This window comes from Mesoplodon bidens, assembly GCF_964165515.1.
Source record: "Mesoplodon bidens genome assembly, chromosome: 11".
Lineage (NCBI taxonomy): Eukaryota > Metazoa > Chordata > Mammalia > Artiodactyla > Ziphiidae > Mesoplodon > Mesoplodon bidens.
In genome coordinates, this window is record NC_138167.1 from 82,742,036 (window position 1) to 82,760,587 (window position 18,552).

Sequence of the window (18,552 nt, forward strand, 5' to 3'; positions counted from 1 at the left end):
GCAATGTCTTTGGTCTCCTGAGTCAGAGGGCCCTCATTCATATCTGGTTTAATAAAGTTTTGCTACAGTCATACAAGAGCCAACCGCTATCAGCCAATCCTAACAGTTAGACATAGACAAACACAGATAAACAATGAAACCAAAGGCCTGGGACTCTAACCCAGGGTTTGGGACTCTAACCCCATCCTTTGAGTACCTCAGTGGCTAGAACCTTTTATATTGTCTCCCTTAGTGTGGGACTCTAACCCATGATCTTAGCCTTGGGACTCTAACCCAAGGTTAGGGAATCTAACCCAACAAAAATCTCCCCAGGTTGGAGCTCTAAACTATAATCCCAACAAGGTTATTAGACAGGCACAGGTGCATTTTAATGAGCTTACTCACCCAAAAGACCTCTGATCCAAGAGTTGCTTCTTTTCTCAAAAGTGAAAGTAGCAGCAAAGAAGCTGGAGTGCCAGGCTGGGGAAGCAGGAACCTGACAGGTGACCCTCTAGACAGATTCGGTCTAGGTGGCCACTCTGGATTGGTGGCAAGGCACACACTCCACTAAGGGCCACAGTGCCTCTGGCAGGCCCTCAGAAAACCTATGTCCCTTTGTGGTCGCCAAAATTTTTCCAGGAAAGGGCTCGCTGTCCGATGCGCATAGAAGCCAATACTATGGCACCGGCTTTTGAGAAAAGAAAGAGCTTTATTGAGAGGTTGACAGGCAAGGAGACAGATTTGAGAGCCTTGCCTCCTGTCGTCTTGCCACTCAACCTCTCAATAAAGCTCTTTCTTTTCTCAAAAGCCGGTGCCATAGTATTGGCATCTATGCACACTGGGCAGTGTGCCCTTGCCCAGTAAAACAATCATCAATCTATTCTATGTGTGCATATCCTTGGGCATGTTTTATTCAAATAACATTCCTACAGGTTTCTTTTATATATATATATAAATTTATTTTTTTTTATGGCTGCATTGGGTCTTCGTTGCTTCTTAGGGGCTTTCTCTAGTTGCGGTGAGTAGGGGCTACTCTTCGTTGCAGTATGCAGGCTTCTCATTGCAGTGGCTTCTCTTGTTGTGGAGCATGGGCTCTAGGCACGTGGGCTTCAGTGGTCGTGGCACATGGGCTCGCTAGTTGTGGCTTGCGGGCTCTAGAGCGCAGGCTCAGTAGTTGTGGCGCACGGGCTTAGTTGCTTCCCGGCATGTGGGATCTTCCCGAACCAGGGCTTCTTAACCACTGCGCCACGAGGGATGCCGTCCTACAGGTTTCTTGCCTCTTGTCTCACATCTTATTGAAGCCCATATTTTTATGGCCATATTTACAATATTTGTTAAGCAAATTATTATTCAAATACATGACCAAGAAAATGACTTTTGTAAAACCTTTTTAAAAAAATGAACATGCTTTCACACAGGTACATCTAATCATATCTATATTTCTTTTGAGTAGTGAAATAGCAAAAACAGAATTCCTCCTTAAAGAGTACATGAATTACAGATTTTTTCTGCTGAAATTGTCTCCAAAACAATGGCAAATCCAGCAAGCAATGAAAAGGTGTCAAAGAATAAAGAAAATGTGAATGTCATGCTTCCAAGTATAATGACAAGTAAGTCCCATATTCTTAATTCAATTAAGTAAATATCCCTAATTCTAAAATATTCTGCCTCTATGTTTGTTTTTTATTGAATCGTCAGAATTTTTATTTTAAGCAGAACCTGAACAATCCCACTATCCCACTATCTCTGATATTATAAATTATTAATTGGGAAACTCAGGTTAATTTCAGATATGAAGCAATAAAAATATATACATGGAGAAACAGAAAATACTTTATTTGTAGATAGTATGATAGCATACCTACAAACCTCTCCCCAGTCAAAAACCTGGGAAACAAGTTGACTTATTAAAGCATTCTATAGAGTAAGTGGACACAGAGTCAGTTATACTTTATTAACCTAATATGTCAAGCTAAATAGATTAACTTTATTAATTAGAAAATATACAAGGGAATTAAATCCAAGAAAGCAATAATACCCTTAATTGTGTGACCAGGAGATTTGACAGATGAGAAATGTGTCATGTTTTTAAATAGGAAGGTTGATTTTGTAAAGCTGCCATCTTTTCTGAAATTAATTATAAGTTTTATGGAATTAGAATAAAAATGTTACAAAAAATTGGTCAGGGAGTTGGGTGTTGGGTTAGGTAGAACTTTGCATAATGATTCTGAGGTTCATCTAGAAAGAGAAACAAATACTTTTGAAGCAAGAATGTAATGGGGGGCTTCCCTGGTGGCGCAGTGGTTAAGAACCCGCCTGCCAATGCAAGGGACACAGGTTCGAGCCCTGGTCCGGGAAGATCCCATATGCCGCAGAGCAGCTAAGCCCATGCGCCACAACTATTGAGCCCGCGTGCCTAGAGCCCCTGCTCTGCAACAAGAGAAGCCACCGCGATGAGAAGCCCGAGCACCGCAACAAAGAGTAACTCTCGCTCGCCACAACTAGAGAAAGATCGCGCGCAGCAACGAAGACCCAACGCAGCCAAAAATAAAATAAATAAGAAAATGAATTTAAAAAAAAGAATGTAATGGGGGTGTTGTTACTTATCCTTTAAAATGTTATATATTATCACAGAGTCTCAGAAATTAAAACAGTATGGTACTGGCATTAGGAAGCCAGCTCAATGGACCAAGAATAGATCCTATTACATGTAAGATTTCATAAGTGATGAACCTAGGGTCACAAATTGAAGAAGACTTATATTTCCAGCAACCTTGGGGTAACAAGGACCAGACTTACCCTCTTGCCTGAAAAATATATGGAACAACAGTTTTAAGACATCAGACATCAAGGAGCAAAGCATAGTAATCCCTGAGGGAGGGGAAACAAATGAAATGAGTCCTGTGCTGTCCTCAGTGTACTGCCTGGAGAGCATTTCCAGGACACAGCATGGGGATGGGGTACTCAGCAGTCCCCATGGATTGAAAAGGCAGAGCTGGGGGTAGGGAGGACATGGTGGCTGGAGTTCCAAGAGCAGAGTACTGGAGGGGAGAGCGCCACACAGAAAGAGGGTTCTGATGATCTGCATTCTTCAGCTGAGAGCTGATCCTGAGCCTTAGGTGTGAGAGCTTTCACACTCTGAAATCTGCAAATTACAAATCAGGGAGAATCTTTTTCCCCGAGAGCCGGTTGTTAAACATTTATCAGCACACCAGGGGTAGCTGCCCTGCTCAGTTCTCTTGTGTCCCTCACTATGCTGAGTGCGATTAAATCAGATCATGTGTATAAAGTATCAAGCACAGTGATGACACTGGGTTAAACTCAATACATGATGTTTGACAAGAGAGAAAACCCATGAAAGGAAAACTGAGAAGTGTTTGTATTTGACAACTTAAGATTCAGTGCTCCTAGACTTGTCATCTAACTAGAGGATGCTCAGAAAGCAGTGCGTCTCAGTCCAGAGGAGTGAATGGCTAACATTCGGATTTTAGCGGTTCTGACAGACTGATATGGGAAAGAGAGACCTCCTCAGGCCCCCCAGGTCAGTTCTCATCCATCCCGCCCGCTCCAGAGACCAGCCCTGGCCGTCTGCATAATACATTTGCTGGTTACCATGTCCCCATCTTAAATTTCTGTCCCTGGAAGTTTTCACAATAACTCTACCTTCACCCTGAAACAAAGTTGTCATTCTCAGAAGTGTTCCCCCCTCCCCACCTTGTTTATTTTCTGTTCTAGAATTAAGTACAAGGAGAAGAGAGGGTAACATGGAGGAGTCCAGGAGGATATCATTTTCAGAAGACTCTTCTCTGGGAAGGGGTAGCCAAGGTGACACTGGAGTTTGGCACTTGACTCACAAAAACAAAGCCAGAAAAGGTGCCCATCTCAAAGTGGAGATCCAGGACTTGTAAACTAACCTGGAAAACAGAGGGTAGTGTCCACATCACCCTTAATCCTGGGGAGCTAGGAGTTCTGTTTCTCTCTCTCGACATTATTACAAAACTCAAGAGAGGTGGGCGAATGCGCAGAACTGGCAGAGAAGTCAGGGGCAAAGGATCTGGCACGACTTGTCCCTGGCTGACTAGCACATACCCTGAGGTCCTTCCCGGCTGGACCTCCTCATTCCTCTGGTTCAGGCCTGCCTTCTGGTATTGATGGACCCATTCCCAGGGCCCAGCAAACCAGGTCAATGGCAACCAGGTGACTGCCACTGGCCAGTAACTCAGGGAAGTAACTGGGAAAACCGAGGAAGCTCTACCACGCCCATAATCAACTCCAAGAATGCCTTCAGCCTCAGCCTGCCCTGCCCTGTAGTCATTCGAGTTTGTGACACACACACACACCCCCGCCCCGCCCCGTGCAGGCTGACTTCTGGTGACTCCTTTTCTCCTTTATCCTGCTGTCAACCACTGGAGGTATTTAGTGGTGCAGGTAAAGCTCAACAGTGCAATCTGCCTGCCCAGAAACAACCCTGATATAAGTGCACTTGGCCAGCGGATTGAGAAAGTGAGTTCCTTCAGACTGTGAGGCCAATTAGGACCCAAATTATTTAAGACATATTACTTTGCCTGTTAGAGGATCTGGAGTAGAGTGTAGGGGAGGGGGGTGGAGGAAGTAGGTGGTGGGGTCAATGTCTTCTTCTCTTTAAAATCTTGAATATAGAGGTCACTCAGTTTAAATAACATCCCTTGACAAGACATTTTAGTAATATGTGTTCCAGTATCAGTTTAAAAGCTTAAGATGGTAATTTATGGCAGTGGTAGAATCCACTGGTTCTTCATCCATTTTCTTTTCTTCCCCCACTCACCATGTATATATTGGAGGCATACAATGTATTGGGTTCTTTTTAAGACTCTGAGTACACAAAGACCAATAGGACATAGTTCTGCACCCTGGACCTATACTATACAATACAATACAATAGGGCAAACGATACAGCGGTGATAGTGACGGGTCTGGGAGCAAAAGCAAATAATGTGATCTATGCCTGAGGCATTTAGAACAGTCTTTTTATATATATATATATATATAAATTTATTTATTTTTGGCTGTGTTGGGTCTTCATTGCTGCACGCGGGCTTTCTTTAGTTGCAGTGAGCGGAGGCTTCTCTTGTTGCGGAGCTCAGGCTCTAGGCATGCGGCCTTCAGTAGCTGTAGCGTGAGGGCTCAGTAGTTGTGGTGCATGGGCTCAGTAGTTGTGGCACATGGGCTTAGTTGCTCCATGGCGTGTGGGATCTTCCCGGACCAGGGATCGAACCTTTGTTCCTTGCACTGGCAGGTGGATTCTTAACCACTGTGCCTCCAGGGAAGTCCCAGAAGAGTCTTTAAGAGGAGGTGATGTGGGCTTCCCTGGTGGCGCAGTGGTTGAGGGTACGCATGCCGATGCAGGGGACACAGGTTCGTGCCCCGGTCCGGGAGGGTCCCACATGCCGCGGAGCGGCTGGGCCCGTGAGCCATGGCCGCTGAGCCCGAGCGTCCGGAGCCTGTGCTCCGCAATGGGAGAGGCCACCACAGTGAGAGGCCTGTGTACCGCAAAAAAAAAAAAAAAAAAAGAGGAGGTGATGTTTGAGCTGGATTTTGAAGAATAAGTAGGAACTTCCCAGGTAAAGGGTGGGAGAGTGGGATCTGCTGTGGTTTCAAGACAGAATAGCAGAAAGGGTGATTGAAAGTCACGAGAGCACAGGCATGAGGAAGCATGGCCTGGCTGTGGGGGGGACCTGGGGGTCAGTGGATGCAGAGACCCAAGACCAGTTTTGCCCACTTCTCAGTTTCAGACCAGGGTCAGGCCCAGACACTGGTGTCAGGGGAATGAGTGCATGGGCGATGTGTATGGGCCTATGGTAGGTCTCTCCACAAGATGTAATAATTGAAGTCCATCATTTTTATTTTATATATTGATCTTTTAAAATCTGTGATTAGAAATATGTATGATTAGGTAAAAATAGAACCATGGTTTATATTTCACCATTTATGTCCCTGATTTGTGACCTTTAATAGTTTTGCCATGTTTTTGACAAAATGCACCCCCCCACCCCAAACAGTACCTTTGATTTTATGCTTGGAACCAAAAGTAGTAGAATAAAAGAGCTCTATTTCCTATACGATTATTATTCTAATAATAATTTTTAAAAAGTAATGGGCATATCGGTGCAGAAAAAATGAGTATCTTGTACCAAATAACAAGGACTCACTTCTAATTATGTTATTTTTTTCACTTCCACCATCACCAGTGACATGGACTTCGCCTGGACATTTTGAACAGCAAAACTGCACAAGACGACCACTCCCACCCTAGAGCAAAAGAAATCATCCTTATCAAAGTACAGTACATATTGATTAACTCTCTTGGAAACTGTGAATTTTTTTTAAGCAAATATTTCTTTTAGCCTTTCTTTAACATATGTACCATGTATCCACACCCACCGTAACAGATGCCGGAGGTAGTGGTTCCATGTGCTCCTGAGGTGACCAAGTTCTCATAGGCCTCCCTGCATCCTTTGATGAGGGCCTACAACTGCTATTTGCAGAAACTGCCTGCACCCTGCATCCTGGGTCTTTGCCTCTCAGAATTCACTTCCCAGTTGTTTGAATCCACTGCTGACTGGTGTGTTTGCAATTTTACCATGTCATTCAAAATTGCTGCAATGAGACTATAAAGCATTTTTTGTTTCTTCCCTTATTTGATTATTGACTCATTTATACTCATTATTTCATAAACTGGTAGTTCTCAACCCTAGCTACTCCAGGGGAGCTTTTAAGAAAATATATTGTTGTCTAGGATGGGTACACCAGCCCCAAAGGAAGGATCTGGGCCAGCACTGTATTATCCATGACAAAAGCCAACACAGACACTGTGCTCTGAATTCCAGGGGCCCTGGGGTGACTGCACTTCTGTGGCATTTAGGAGTCACTGTTTTGTTGTGTTTTTAATTAAATTTTCATTTTGAGATAATTGTAGATTCACACGCAGTTATAAGAAAAAAATACAGAGAGGTCCCACTACGGTTTACCCAGTTTCCCCCAATAGTAACATCTTACAAAATTGTAATATAATATCACAACCAGGATATTGACATCAACAGTCAAGATACAATCAAATACAGAATATCATAAGGATTCATGTTGATGCACACAGTAATACTCAAACGTCACTTTCATTCTCTCAGAAAGCTCACCACTCTCCTAGTTTCTTTCATTTACTCAGCACATATTTATTGAGTGCCCCGCAGGGCCAGCAATAAATAAAAGACAGTCTCTGCCCTCCAGGAGCTTACCATCTAGTGAGGGAGACAGACAAGGAATTCATCAGTTACACTATAATGTGATAAGGCCATTGGAAGGATAAGCTCAGGGTGCCACAGGCATGCAAAGGAAGGACTCTCAGCCCAGACAAGAGGTGAGGGACTGGGAAAGCAAGGGCGGGATCAGTGAACACCCTCCATATCAGCTGGCATCTAAGCTGCTCCTGGTGAGGAGGACGGGTCAGTGAGGACACGCTCTGGAAGAGGGAGGGGACTTCTGGGACACGGGTGACGGCATTTGTCTCTGTTCAGAATGGCTGGGCCGCAGGGTGCAAGTGGGCGAGGCTCGAGGGGTAAATAGGTATTGGATCATGAGCAGGGAAGCAGTGGTGCCATCCAAAGGAGTCTGTTTTGTTCCAAGTGCCCTGGGGAGCCACTGAAGGTTTTAGCAAGTGTGTGAGAGACCCAATCAGATCTGCATTTTAGAAAACTGGATATGGTGGTATTTTAGAGAATAAAATGGACAGGGATGAAACTCCTAAATGGACGGGCCAGTTAGGAGCCTGTTGTCACAGTTCATCAGGTGAGAGATAATGGACTGCCTCAACCAGGCAGTGGCAGCGGGAACAAAGAAGGAAAGGCTGTGGGACACATCAGGGAAGTGGTATTGACAGGCTTCCCCTACACTTTGGGGGAAGTGTGAGGAAAAGAGAGTGGCCACAGATAACTCCCAGATTTCTAGTGTGGCAACCTGGTGTATGATGTTGTCATTCAGTGATATTGGGAACACAGTAAGGGGAGCAGGGCTGGGAGGAGGATAAGGAGTGTGATTTTGGATGTGTCTGTTTGAGCTCCACAGGGGACACCTAAGTGGATATTGGTGTCCAGTTAGAGGCTGGCCATTGAAGTCCAGAGCTCAAGAGGAGGAGAGATGTGAGGGTCAGTATATTAGCAGTGGTTGAATCTGTGAGAGAGGATGAGATCAGCCCAAAAGAATGGTTAGAATGAGAGGCAAGAAGGCTGAGGAACCACAGACCCAAAGAAAAGGAACCCCAAAAGGTAGAAGAGTATCAGAGAGGTGGGAGAAGATTGATTAGAAAATGCTATCACAGTGACATACTAGGTCACACAGTTTGGGCTCCCGATACCTCAGCTCTGCTGCTTTCTATTTGGGGGACTCGGGGGAACCACAGAAGTAGGGGTGGGGTGAGAAAAATGCTTCCTGACGGAAGTTAAAAAGCATCTGTGCATTTACTTTTCTCACTTTAACCTGAAAAGTTGCATGTACTTTGTCAATGTCTTAAAATATAAACTTGTATTTGGCTTGCTAGACATAGGATGTTGACACATGATCTGGAGGGAGTGCTGAAGCTCCTGACTGATGGCTTATTTCACTAAATCACAAATTACAGACAAGGGTCTCTTTCTTCTTTTGCAATAGAAATACCAACATAGAGTTTCTTTTGGAACACAAGGAAATGCTTAAGGCTAACTGTGTAAGAGAAGAGGAAAAAGCAGCAGAACTGGAATTAAGGTCCAGGCTATTTAGTTTTGGAGAATTTAATTCAGATGCTCAGGTAATCATTCTTTGCCTGTAGTAATTTTATTTTGGCTCATGATAATAATCTGCATTCCCTGTGTATTAAGCATTGGAGTAGGGGAATTAAAGCAAACCACAAGTCCCAGGTTGATGGTAGAGCCCGGAAAGCAGCTTGTCAATATGTAATAGCTTATTTATACAGTAGATAGAAAGCATTCAAATTGGCATTGAATTTCTCTTAAAATGTTACAAAATATAATGCTGAGATTTCCCCGCCTATAAATAATTTCTTTCAGTCAGTATACATATTACCATACATATGAAGTAGTTCACTACCTGTGATCATTTTGGTATTAATTTGAGGGGCAAATAATTAACAGAGCAATCACTGAATCAGCACTGAAAGGAATTATCTTCCCAACGGTGAGCTTGTAATAGATTGTGGCCTCTTTCGGGTCTGCACAGATCCACGTGTGCTTATCTGTTTGCGTGCCGGTTTCCCCCAGCTCCATGCAGACCCCAGGGTAGGGATTGTCTTACCCTATCTAGTCAGCTAAGTTTAGTGTCCTCATAAAGTAAGTGCTCAATAAATGTTTGTTCAATGAATGATTAGGTTAGTTTTAAGACCCATAACAAACTCCAGCTAACATTGGTTTTCTTGTAAAAATCTTCAATGAATAAAATTCAAAACTCATATGTGAGACTAATATCACAATTATAGTTATGAACTTGATTTTCAAACAGAGGTAGATTTAAGGGGACTCTATCAGAAGATGACTGTGCTCCCCTGCCCATAGGTGGGCAGGGTTATAAAAGACAAACCTGTTTATGGCTCCTTCACAGCCCACATTTCCTAGGGTGGCATAACACCCAGAGATAGGAGGGGATAGGACTGTGCACTGCCAGAGCAGGAAGTGTGATGACAGCCACCTCTCAGTTCTTCAATGCTGGGGTTTTTTTAAACCTTTTTTAAAATTGTGGTAAAATATACATAAAATAAAATTTACAATTTAACCATTTTAAGCGTACAATTCAGTGGCATTAAGTATATTTGCAATATTGCATAAGCATCACCATTATCTATTTACAGAATTTTTCATCATCCCAAACAGAAACTCTGTACCCATGAAACAATAAATTCCCATTCCCCCACCTTCCAGCTTCTGGTAACCTCTGTTCTACTTTCTGTCTCTATAAAGTTGCCTCATATATATGGAAGCATACAGTATCTGGACCTCTGTTTATGGCTTATTTCACTTAGCATGTTTTCAAGGTTCATCCATGCTGTAGCATGCGTCAGAATTTCATTCCTTTTTACAGCCAAATAATATTCCGCTGTATTTTTATACCACAATTTATCTATCCATTCATCTGTTGACAGACACTTGGGTTGTTTCCACCCTTCAATTCTGTTTTAAATAATTCCGAAACTGATTAACATGAAAAATGTCAGGTAAATATCAGTGGTATCTCCCCGTGCCCTCCACCAAGCCCCTTTCATCCACATTTACGGTGGCTATGAAAAAAAGTGGCATTTCAATACTCAAACTTGGAAGCAACCAGAGCCCTAAATGGAGAAGATAGAATCGATCTGAAAATTACTTTTTTAAAGACTATGACATTTGGGTCACAAGTGTAATTTTGGCATCCGTGTATATTATATACTCTGGGAAAATGGAGATAATAATTCACAGTGTCTCCCACAAATGTGACATGTTGGGGCAGAGAAGCAGAGGCAGAACAGGACAATTGGCAGGGAAAGTATTCTTTTCTAAGACTTTTCCAGCTTCCCCACTCCCGTTCTGTTCATATGTTGAAATGTGCAAAACATAATCCTTTATGAGTGAATCAGCATAGCTATGTCTAATTTTGATACTCATAAATTATCATAGGTATTTTGGAGCTATGAGTATTTTATTCTTTCAAAATTTCCACACTCTTAACTGTACTTAATCCCCTAAAAACATTTTTCCTTGATTCAATATTTTACTTTTAAAACTATATGTAATATTGAAAAGTGCACAGATCCTAAGTGTATCTCTCAAGGAATTTCCTCAAGGTGAACACACCATTACCACCCCCAGAAGCCTCCCGCATGCCCCGTTCCAGTCTCTACCATACACCCAAGATGACCACTATCTTGACTTCTCTCACCATCGATAAGCTTTCATGTTTTTGAACTTTATATAAATGGAATCATGTAATATGTCCAGCTTGTCTGGTTTCTTTCTCTCAGCATTATGTTGGTGAGATTCAGACATATTGTTTTGTGCAGTTGTTTGTTTATCGAACATGAAATGGAATGTAAGCTATTCCGTTGTTCAATTTGCAGAACATCCTCATCTCTCGTTTTATTGTTCTTGGGCACAGGGAGCTAATCAAGTTCAGTTGCACAGTCAGCACTCAGCAGAAGATAACATGGAGTAGAATTACAGAATCCTTGAGTTGGAAAGGACTTTAAAGGTCATCTAGACATCTACCCCCTCGCCTATCCAGTTGTGATACAACTATTTCTCCTAAACATTGCTCTGGTCAGATCACTTCTCATTCACTGCTGAAGGCATCCAGAGTTCGTATCCAGTATTCAGCCTTTCACGGTCCTGTCACGATCCTGTCCCGCTACTCAGCAGGAAGCAGCAGCTCCTCCCACTTCTTGCAGCCTCTCTTGGCTACCCCTCTTCCGAGGTGCTCTGGGCTGGGCCCGCCATCTGGTGGCAGCTCCAGGGATGGACTGATACTTTACTTCTCTGTCATCTGTAGGCCTGTGCCTTGAGCTGCCTTTTTCCTTGTCCTTCTGCTCTGTTGGGCCAGGCCCTCAATCTCTTTTTCATACATGAGTATTTTCTTTAACCTCATTCCCCAATCCTACTTCTTACACTGTTCTTGTTATCTTAATAAAAATCTCTCCTCGTCTTTTCCTCTCCTGTTTGACAGGCAGAACTTAAAAAGAAAATAAGACATGCTGAAAGGTCGCTGCCCATCCATCTCTAAAGTTCTTTCTAAGTGTTCAAGAGGTTTCCCTACGAAACTTCCATCAACTACTAATCATTCTCATATTAAAGATGTTTTCTCAGAATATATATATATATATATATATATATATATATATATATATTTTTTTTTTTTTTTTTTTTTTTTTTTTTTTTTTTTTTGCGGTACACGGGCCTCTCACTGTCGTGGCCTCTCCTGTTGCGGAGCACAGGCTCCGGACACGCAGGCTCAGTGGCCATGGCTCATGGGCCCAGCTGCTCCGTGGCATGTGGGATCTTCCCGGACCGGGGCACGAACCCATGTCCCCTGCATCGGCAGGTGGACTCTCAACCACTGCGCCATCAGGGAAGCCCAGAATATATATTTTTAATGACCCACACTGCAGTAATTTTTTTTTATCCAAGTACAATATTTTAGCCCCTTGATGAGTTACTTATACTTTTTTCCTTTTATATTTTTCTATATATCTAAAGTTTCTAAAAGGAATGTGTTAATATAAATAGGGAATACAATAAATGTTATTTAGAAAGGGAAAGAAAAAAAGAAGCTTTATGGCAAATAGGACTTTTGCTCTTTTTTACTTTTTCCTTTTACATTATTTTGTATTTCTCCAAATTTCCTAGAAGCATGTTTTAAATATAAATAGGGAATACAGTAAGTGTTACTTCAGAAGAAAAACGGGGGACTTTATGGCAAACAGGACCATCAGAAAGCTTGTTAAACTAGAAGGTGGGACAGACAAGCTGTTTGAAGTAAACTATTGGTAACAGATCTTGACTTGTAATTAAGTGTTGGTGGCTCTGGAATGAGTCTGTGGTTTCAGGAGGGGTCTCTCCCAGGGCTCCTGGAGCTACATCTGTCTTGAGTATTATTTGTCCTTGGCTTTATGGTGATTCTCATCTTCCTGAGCAGAAGCAGGAATGGGGGCAGGATGCTACCTGGAGAACGATTTACTTTGCCCAGAAGTTTACTGAGATCCTTTTATCCACGAATGCCAGGTACACAGTGGAGAGACAGAGTTTCCTTACGGTCCCGAAACATGTTACCTACAAGCTCGAGCACCTCTACCAACAGCTACAACGGCACAGTGGCCAGGTACAGGGATCAGCAAGGTTTGGCCTAGGCCTCTGCTTAGACTAGAGTACTACAATGGCTTCCCAGTGGAGAGAATGAAAACTCCTCAAAAGGTTTTATAGGCCAGCTTAGGAATCTGTTTGCTTGTAACTTTTTTTTTCCTCTTAGAGAATGCATTCATTTATTCAGCAAACATTTATTAAGTGCAGTTATGTGCAAGGTGCTGCTTTAGATATAAGTGTAAAAATAAGAAATAGCTCCTGCCTTCCAGGTGCTTACAGTCTAGGAGGGGAGATAAGGCATGTATGCAAATAACTATCATACAGGATTATAGTTTTAGCAAATAGAATAGTAAGTGCAAAAAAGGGAGCACACACTGTGCTGCTAGGAAATGCATTAGAGTGGGGAAAAAAAGGATTTAAAATGTTTATGTAGTGTCTACTTGAATGGGAATGATACACAAAAAAATTCAAGCAAAAAGACAATCTGTCCTATTAAGTTACTTTTTATACCTAGACTGAAATATTTTTAAAGAAAATAATCCAAGGTGTTACTGTAGTAATGATCTGACTATAAATTATAATATAAATGCAATGCTGCATTTTCTCACTGTTCTATGTTGTATTAAAGTTTTTCTTTAAAAAAAGGAAATATTTAGGGCTTCCCTGGTGGTGCAGTGGTTGAGAGCCCGCCTGCTGATGCAGGGGACACGGGTTCGTGCCCCAGTCCGGGAAGATCCCATGTGCCGCGGAGCGGCTGGGCCCATGAGCCATGGCCGCTGAGCCTGTGCGTCCAGAGCCTGTACTCCGCAACAGGAGAGGCCACGACAGTGAGAGGCCCGTGTACCGCAAAAAAAAAAAAAAAGGAAATATTTAGAACATAAAAGCCTTTTTCATTACAATATAGTAAGAGGGAATTTTACATTTATTGAATGAACAAGAAAATAGTAATGAAATTTTATGTTTTCTGCTCTCCTTTTCTTCTCAACCTCAGGAAAAACTGATAGACTCTCTCAGTAAAAAAATTAATCAAGTATACAAAGTCTGCATTGGAGATGCTGAGGTTGGCAGCCTCAACCCAGTTCAAAAGCTGATAAAAGTAGAGTCTCGCCTGGTGGAACTGAGTGATCTCATTGAATCCGTTCCCAAAGAAAACGTGGAGGCAATTGAGAGGATGAAACAGAACGACGGCAAAAGTACAGTCACTGTCTTATGATACAAAGGTAGTGAAAGACTTAATGAGAAGCTGTTTTTGCTTGGATTCCACACACATTAAGGAAGTCTGTTATATGGCAAGTCTCTATTATATGCCATATAGAGACACAGTGGAATCAAACCCAGCCCTGCCCTCCTCATGGAGCTACTATTTAGTGTGGAGACGCATAACATCCATATTCTTACGAAATAAATATCTCATTATCAATGGTAAAACAAGCACTGTGAAGGACAGTTCATCAGGGGCAAATGACATAGTTTCGGGTGGGCAAGCGGTCCTTCTAGACTGAAAAAGTGAATTTTCAGAGTGAATATTCACTACTTACATGAAAATTTTCAAAGGGCTATAATGTAGAAGGAGAACTATACTTGTGGTGAAGGGCCCAAGACTAGAATTAGGAGCCTTTCACTGGAAAACTACAGGGAGACTCAATCTATGAAGGAATTGTTTGAAAGTTAGAGCCATGTAATGAGGGTTTTCCTCAGTTCCTAACTGCCAACACTTACATACATCACATTTACTCATTAACTCATTTATTCCTCAAGATAATCTCATGAGGATTATCATCCCTGGGACACATACCACCACCCTCACCTCCACCCCTGCCCAGCTCCCACGTCCCCACATCTTTGCCTAGCTTGGGGCCTTTCCCAGAGAATCCACTGGTTTACAAATTTCCATACCAAGTTAAATAAGGATTTTATGTACATACTACCTTTGAGGCAATGACTATTATAAATATAATATGATCCCTAGTATAATGTATCATATAGAGAATGCTTATAGGTGGAATAATATTCATGTTATAGCAGAAAGACATGTTGGCAGGCATACTAGAACTACGACTATGAGCATGGGCATTAGAGCTGACCTGCCTGGGTTCAATCCAGATTCTGCCATTTACAACTTTTGTGACCTTAGGCAGGCCACACAACCTCTCTTAAGTTTCAGTTTCCCTATCTGTAAAATGGCAGTAATAATGGAACTTATCTCACAGGGTTGTTGTGAGGATTAAATTAAATAATCTATGTAAAAGCGCTAAAGCATGCTTGGCATATAGTAAGTACTCAAATAGTAGCCATTAATATTAGATACTTTGTTACTGCTTACATTACTGGGGTGGGGGGGATATTGTTTCCTCCATATAAAAACAAAGTCCAGAATATATTAAGGTGATCCTGATGGGATTTTATTGAATATGAAGCAAATTTTTTAAGAAATCATAAATGAAAGATCACTCCTTCCAGAAGACGACCTTTGACTAATTACACTGAGAGCATTTGCATCTTGTAATTACTACTATTTCCAGTAGTGATACATGAATCTAATTCCAATTACTTATCATTCTTATCAAAAGGAGAATTTTACTGGATTTTTCCCATGGTTTGGAGGCACCTAACACCTAATTTTGCATAAAAAATGTTCAGTGAATGTTACATTGATAATTATATACAGCCATAAAAAAGCTATCACTTGTCCAATGGTTATTCTGCACCAGGCATTGGACTAGACAGTTTGCATAAGTCAGCTCATTTAATTTTATCCTCATAACAACCCTAAAGAGAACAAAGATAAATACTATTTCTTGGCCTTAATTTGAGGATAACATTCAAAAAGATTTGCTGGAAAGTATGTTTTTGTGGTTATCCATTGAACTATATACACTTGTGATCTGTGTACTTTTCTGCACATTATACTTCAATAAAAAGGTTTAAAAAGAGGGGGAAATAGCTGGAAATTAATTCAGGTGGCCGCCATACGGCTTAACTGCGAAGTACTGAACTGTAAATGGAATGATGAGAAAGCTTTGCTGAGGTGCTTGTTTTAGACCAAGATTTGGATAGATTTTACTTCTTCCAAAATGGTGACATGCATTTTCTTCCCATTTCAACACAAACAGGATTTGTTGTTGAAATTTCACCTGAATATTCAAAACCCATAGATTTGGGTGAAGATGAAGTATTATTTTCATTTAACCTTAAAGGAAACTTTATAATATTTAGATAATTCTTTACCAAATAGTAATGATGTAGGTCTTTTTTACTTTCTGTGATTTATAGTTAGGACAATGTCTTCCCCTCTTGACAGGCTGCGTGAAGAGAAAGTGAAAGAAAAACAAAAACACCAGGAGGAAAGGCTAAAAGCTGCTCTGGAAAGAGCAGTAGCACAACCAAAGAAAAAGGTTTGTGTTTTGTTATTAATAGCTTCCACTACATCAATGTGTGAGGGCTTCTGCAGTACAAAAACAAAATACCTAACTCATCTAATTTGTCCAGGTTAAACTTCAGTAAGATTGCTAACAGCTTAAATTGATCTCTCTCTGGTTCCTTGCTACTTTTAGAATGATTCAAATTACTGGTTCTACAGTTCTCCATTAGACTAACTTTTTGGTAAAAGAAACCTCTCCCCTCTCCTCTTTTTCTTTAGCTCCAGGTGCCATGAAACTAGAGAATTAAAAAAATAATAGTAAGTGAATTACATTATTACTGGAAGGGTCTTTTAATCCTCACACTGTAAAAATAATTAGACTTATAGTTGAAGTTAAAATAATTTACCCAGAGTCACTTCAGATTTAGCAGCAGAATCTGACCAGAAGCCAAGGTTCTTCATATTTTAAGATTACCTGTTCAATAAGTTTAGAACTGGGCAGTCACAGAGTGCATGTGGTCTATGACTCCCCCTGGGTGTGAAGGCCCTTTTGTTTTTATATGCCACTCTCCCTCCTCTGAGCTAGAGTCTGAAGTATATTCCAGGAAGGCAATCTCATAGTTATCTGCAAAGCTAATATGGACATTGATTCTCACCATAGTCACAGCTAACCTATAGTGAATGCTTCTGCGCCTCACAACCAGCTTTTGAGGTAAGTACTTAAAGTTCTGCAGTATGGTAACTGTTAATGTGTACTATGTCAAAAAGTGATGATTAATTTTATTTAAATAAGCATTTCATCTTTAAAAGGGTCTGTACTTATCTAGTTCAACTCTGCCTATGAAGACCTAACTTCTCTTCTTCTAAGAGAGAATTAACCATTCATCACCCTGCTACATGTATATACTATTATTTACTAAACTCACCGAATTAAAGTGATTATTTTTTAATATATCCATCTTTCCTTTTAGACCATGAATGAGTTTTACGACCTTTGTATCCCCAGTGCCTGGCACATAGTGGACACTCAATAAATGCTTACTGAATTAACAGACTAAAAATGAGAATGAAAACTAAATCTGGAAGAAAATTGGAGAAAGAATGTTGATAAGTCAACAATGTATGAAGACCTCTGAAAGAAGATTTTACTCTGTCAGAGGACATTTAGGACATTTCATCACTGGCAATTTTCTCAGACAGAAATTAATAACAAAGGTTATCAAAGGAGATCATCACCAGTGGGGAGAAAAATATGGCATTAGGAAAGGAATTCAAGGATTCCAGGCCTCTACGGATATTTTTGTTGTTATAATGAGGGGAGGATTGCTAGTGCTATTTAGTTCCCTGGAGTCAGGAATGTCAAACATTCTGTAATGCAGGGGACAGTCACACACAGGGTTGGTGCCCCTTTTGAGGCACAATGGAAACGTCCCATCAAATTTCATGTCCAACAGAACAGTTTTCTTATCCATTTAATTTATACAAATTCAGATATAAAGGCAAAACAAAAAATAAATAAATAAATAAGGAGAAGGGGGAGAAAAGACTCAAAGAGAAAGATTAGTATGATATACTTGAGTATATGCTCCAGAGAGAATAAATAGGTATGAACTGGGGTATCCCTAAGACTCTCCTGGTGGGACCAAGAGCCAACAGGATTTCTAGTGCCTAAGAAAATAGTACATGGTTTTCTCAAGTTTTTTTTTTTTGTTTAACAGGATTTTTAAATGCCAGTCAGCTGTTGCTTAGCAGAGGAAAGTGATCTCTTCCAACCAATGGAGTAGAAATTAGCTATGGCAGTTGCTGAGAAATGAAGTGTTGGCCTCAAACATGGAGTTTCTCTAAGCTTAGCATATCTGAAACACAAGCTATCTGATGACTTTATCTAAATCCTCCCACTTCCCCATAAAACCTAACTGCCCTGTCTTCTGCATACCATGATGCTCCATTCGTTACTTAACTTTGCCTGCATTTGGACATCCATTAGGTTATCAATCCCTTTGTAATTGGGATTATTATTTACTATTTTAAACTATATTATTCTTCAGAAAAATCAAGTTAATATTAGTATTTTAGTTACAGTTCAATAGAAAATGGTTATATGAAAATATTAAGTACTTTTTCTTTTGTTTCAGCTGGGAAGACAACTTATCTACCGCTCAAAACCTCCATCTGGTAACAAACGTGAACTACTTTTAGTCAAGGATACAAGAACAAAATCACTGGAGGAAGAATATTTTTTCACTTGAATAGCAGCAGTAAGACATTTATAACCAGAATGCTTTAGGCATATTTTGTAGATTTTTGCTTTTCAGTAATGGCAATATTCTGCCCCACACATAGGCCGAACCAATTTCAGGAAGACAG

The 18,552-nt window shown here is 41.0% G+C and overlaps 1 protein-coding gene across 1 annotated transcript in view; it reads left to right on the top strand.

Moving 5' to 3' along the window:
• Positions 1 to 18,434, top strand: part of CCDC38 (coiled-coil domain containing 38) — a gene marked incomplete at its 3' end in the record, with an annotated part of 43,549 nt that extends 25,115 nt beyond the window's left edge. The window contains exons 6-11 of the mRNA XM_081250254.1: positions 1,433 to 1,537; positions 8,659 to 8,794; positions 12,661 to 12,843; positions 13,816 to 14,017; positions 16,098 to 16,219; positions 18,321 to 18,434. Of these exons, the coding sequence (XP_081106380.1) occupies positions 1,433 to 1,537; positions 8,659 to 8,794; positions 12,661 to 12,843; positions 13,816 to 14,017; positions 16,098 to 16,219; positions 18,321 to 18,434 (862 nt within the window). The remainder of the gene's footprint in view (positions 1 to 1,432; positions 1,538 to 8,658; positions 8,795 to 12,660; positions 12,844 to 13,815; positions 14,018 to 16,097; positions 16,220 to 18,320) is intronic.
• Between the last annotated feature and the right edge of the window lie 118 nt (positions 18,435 to 18,552).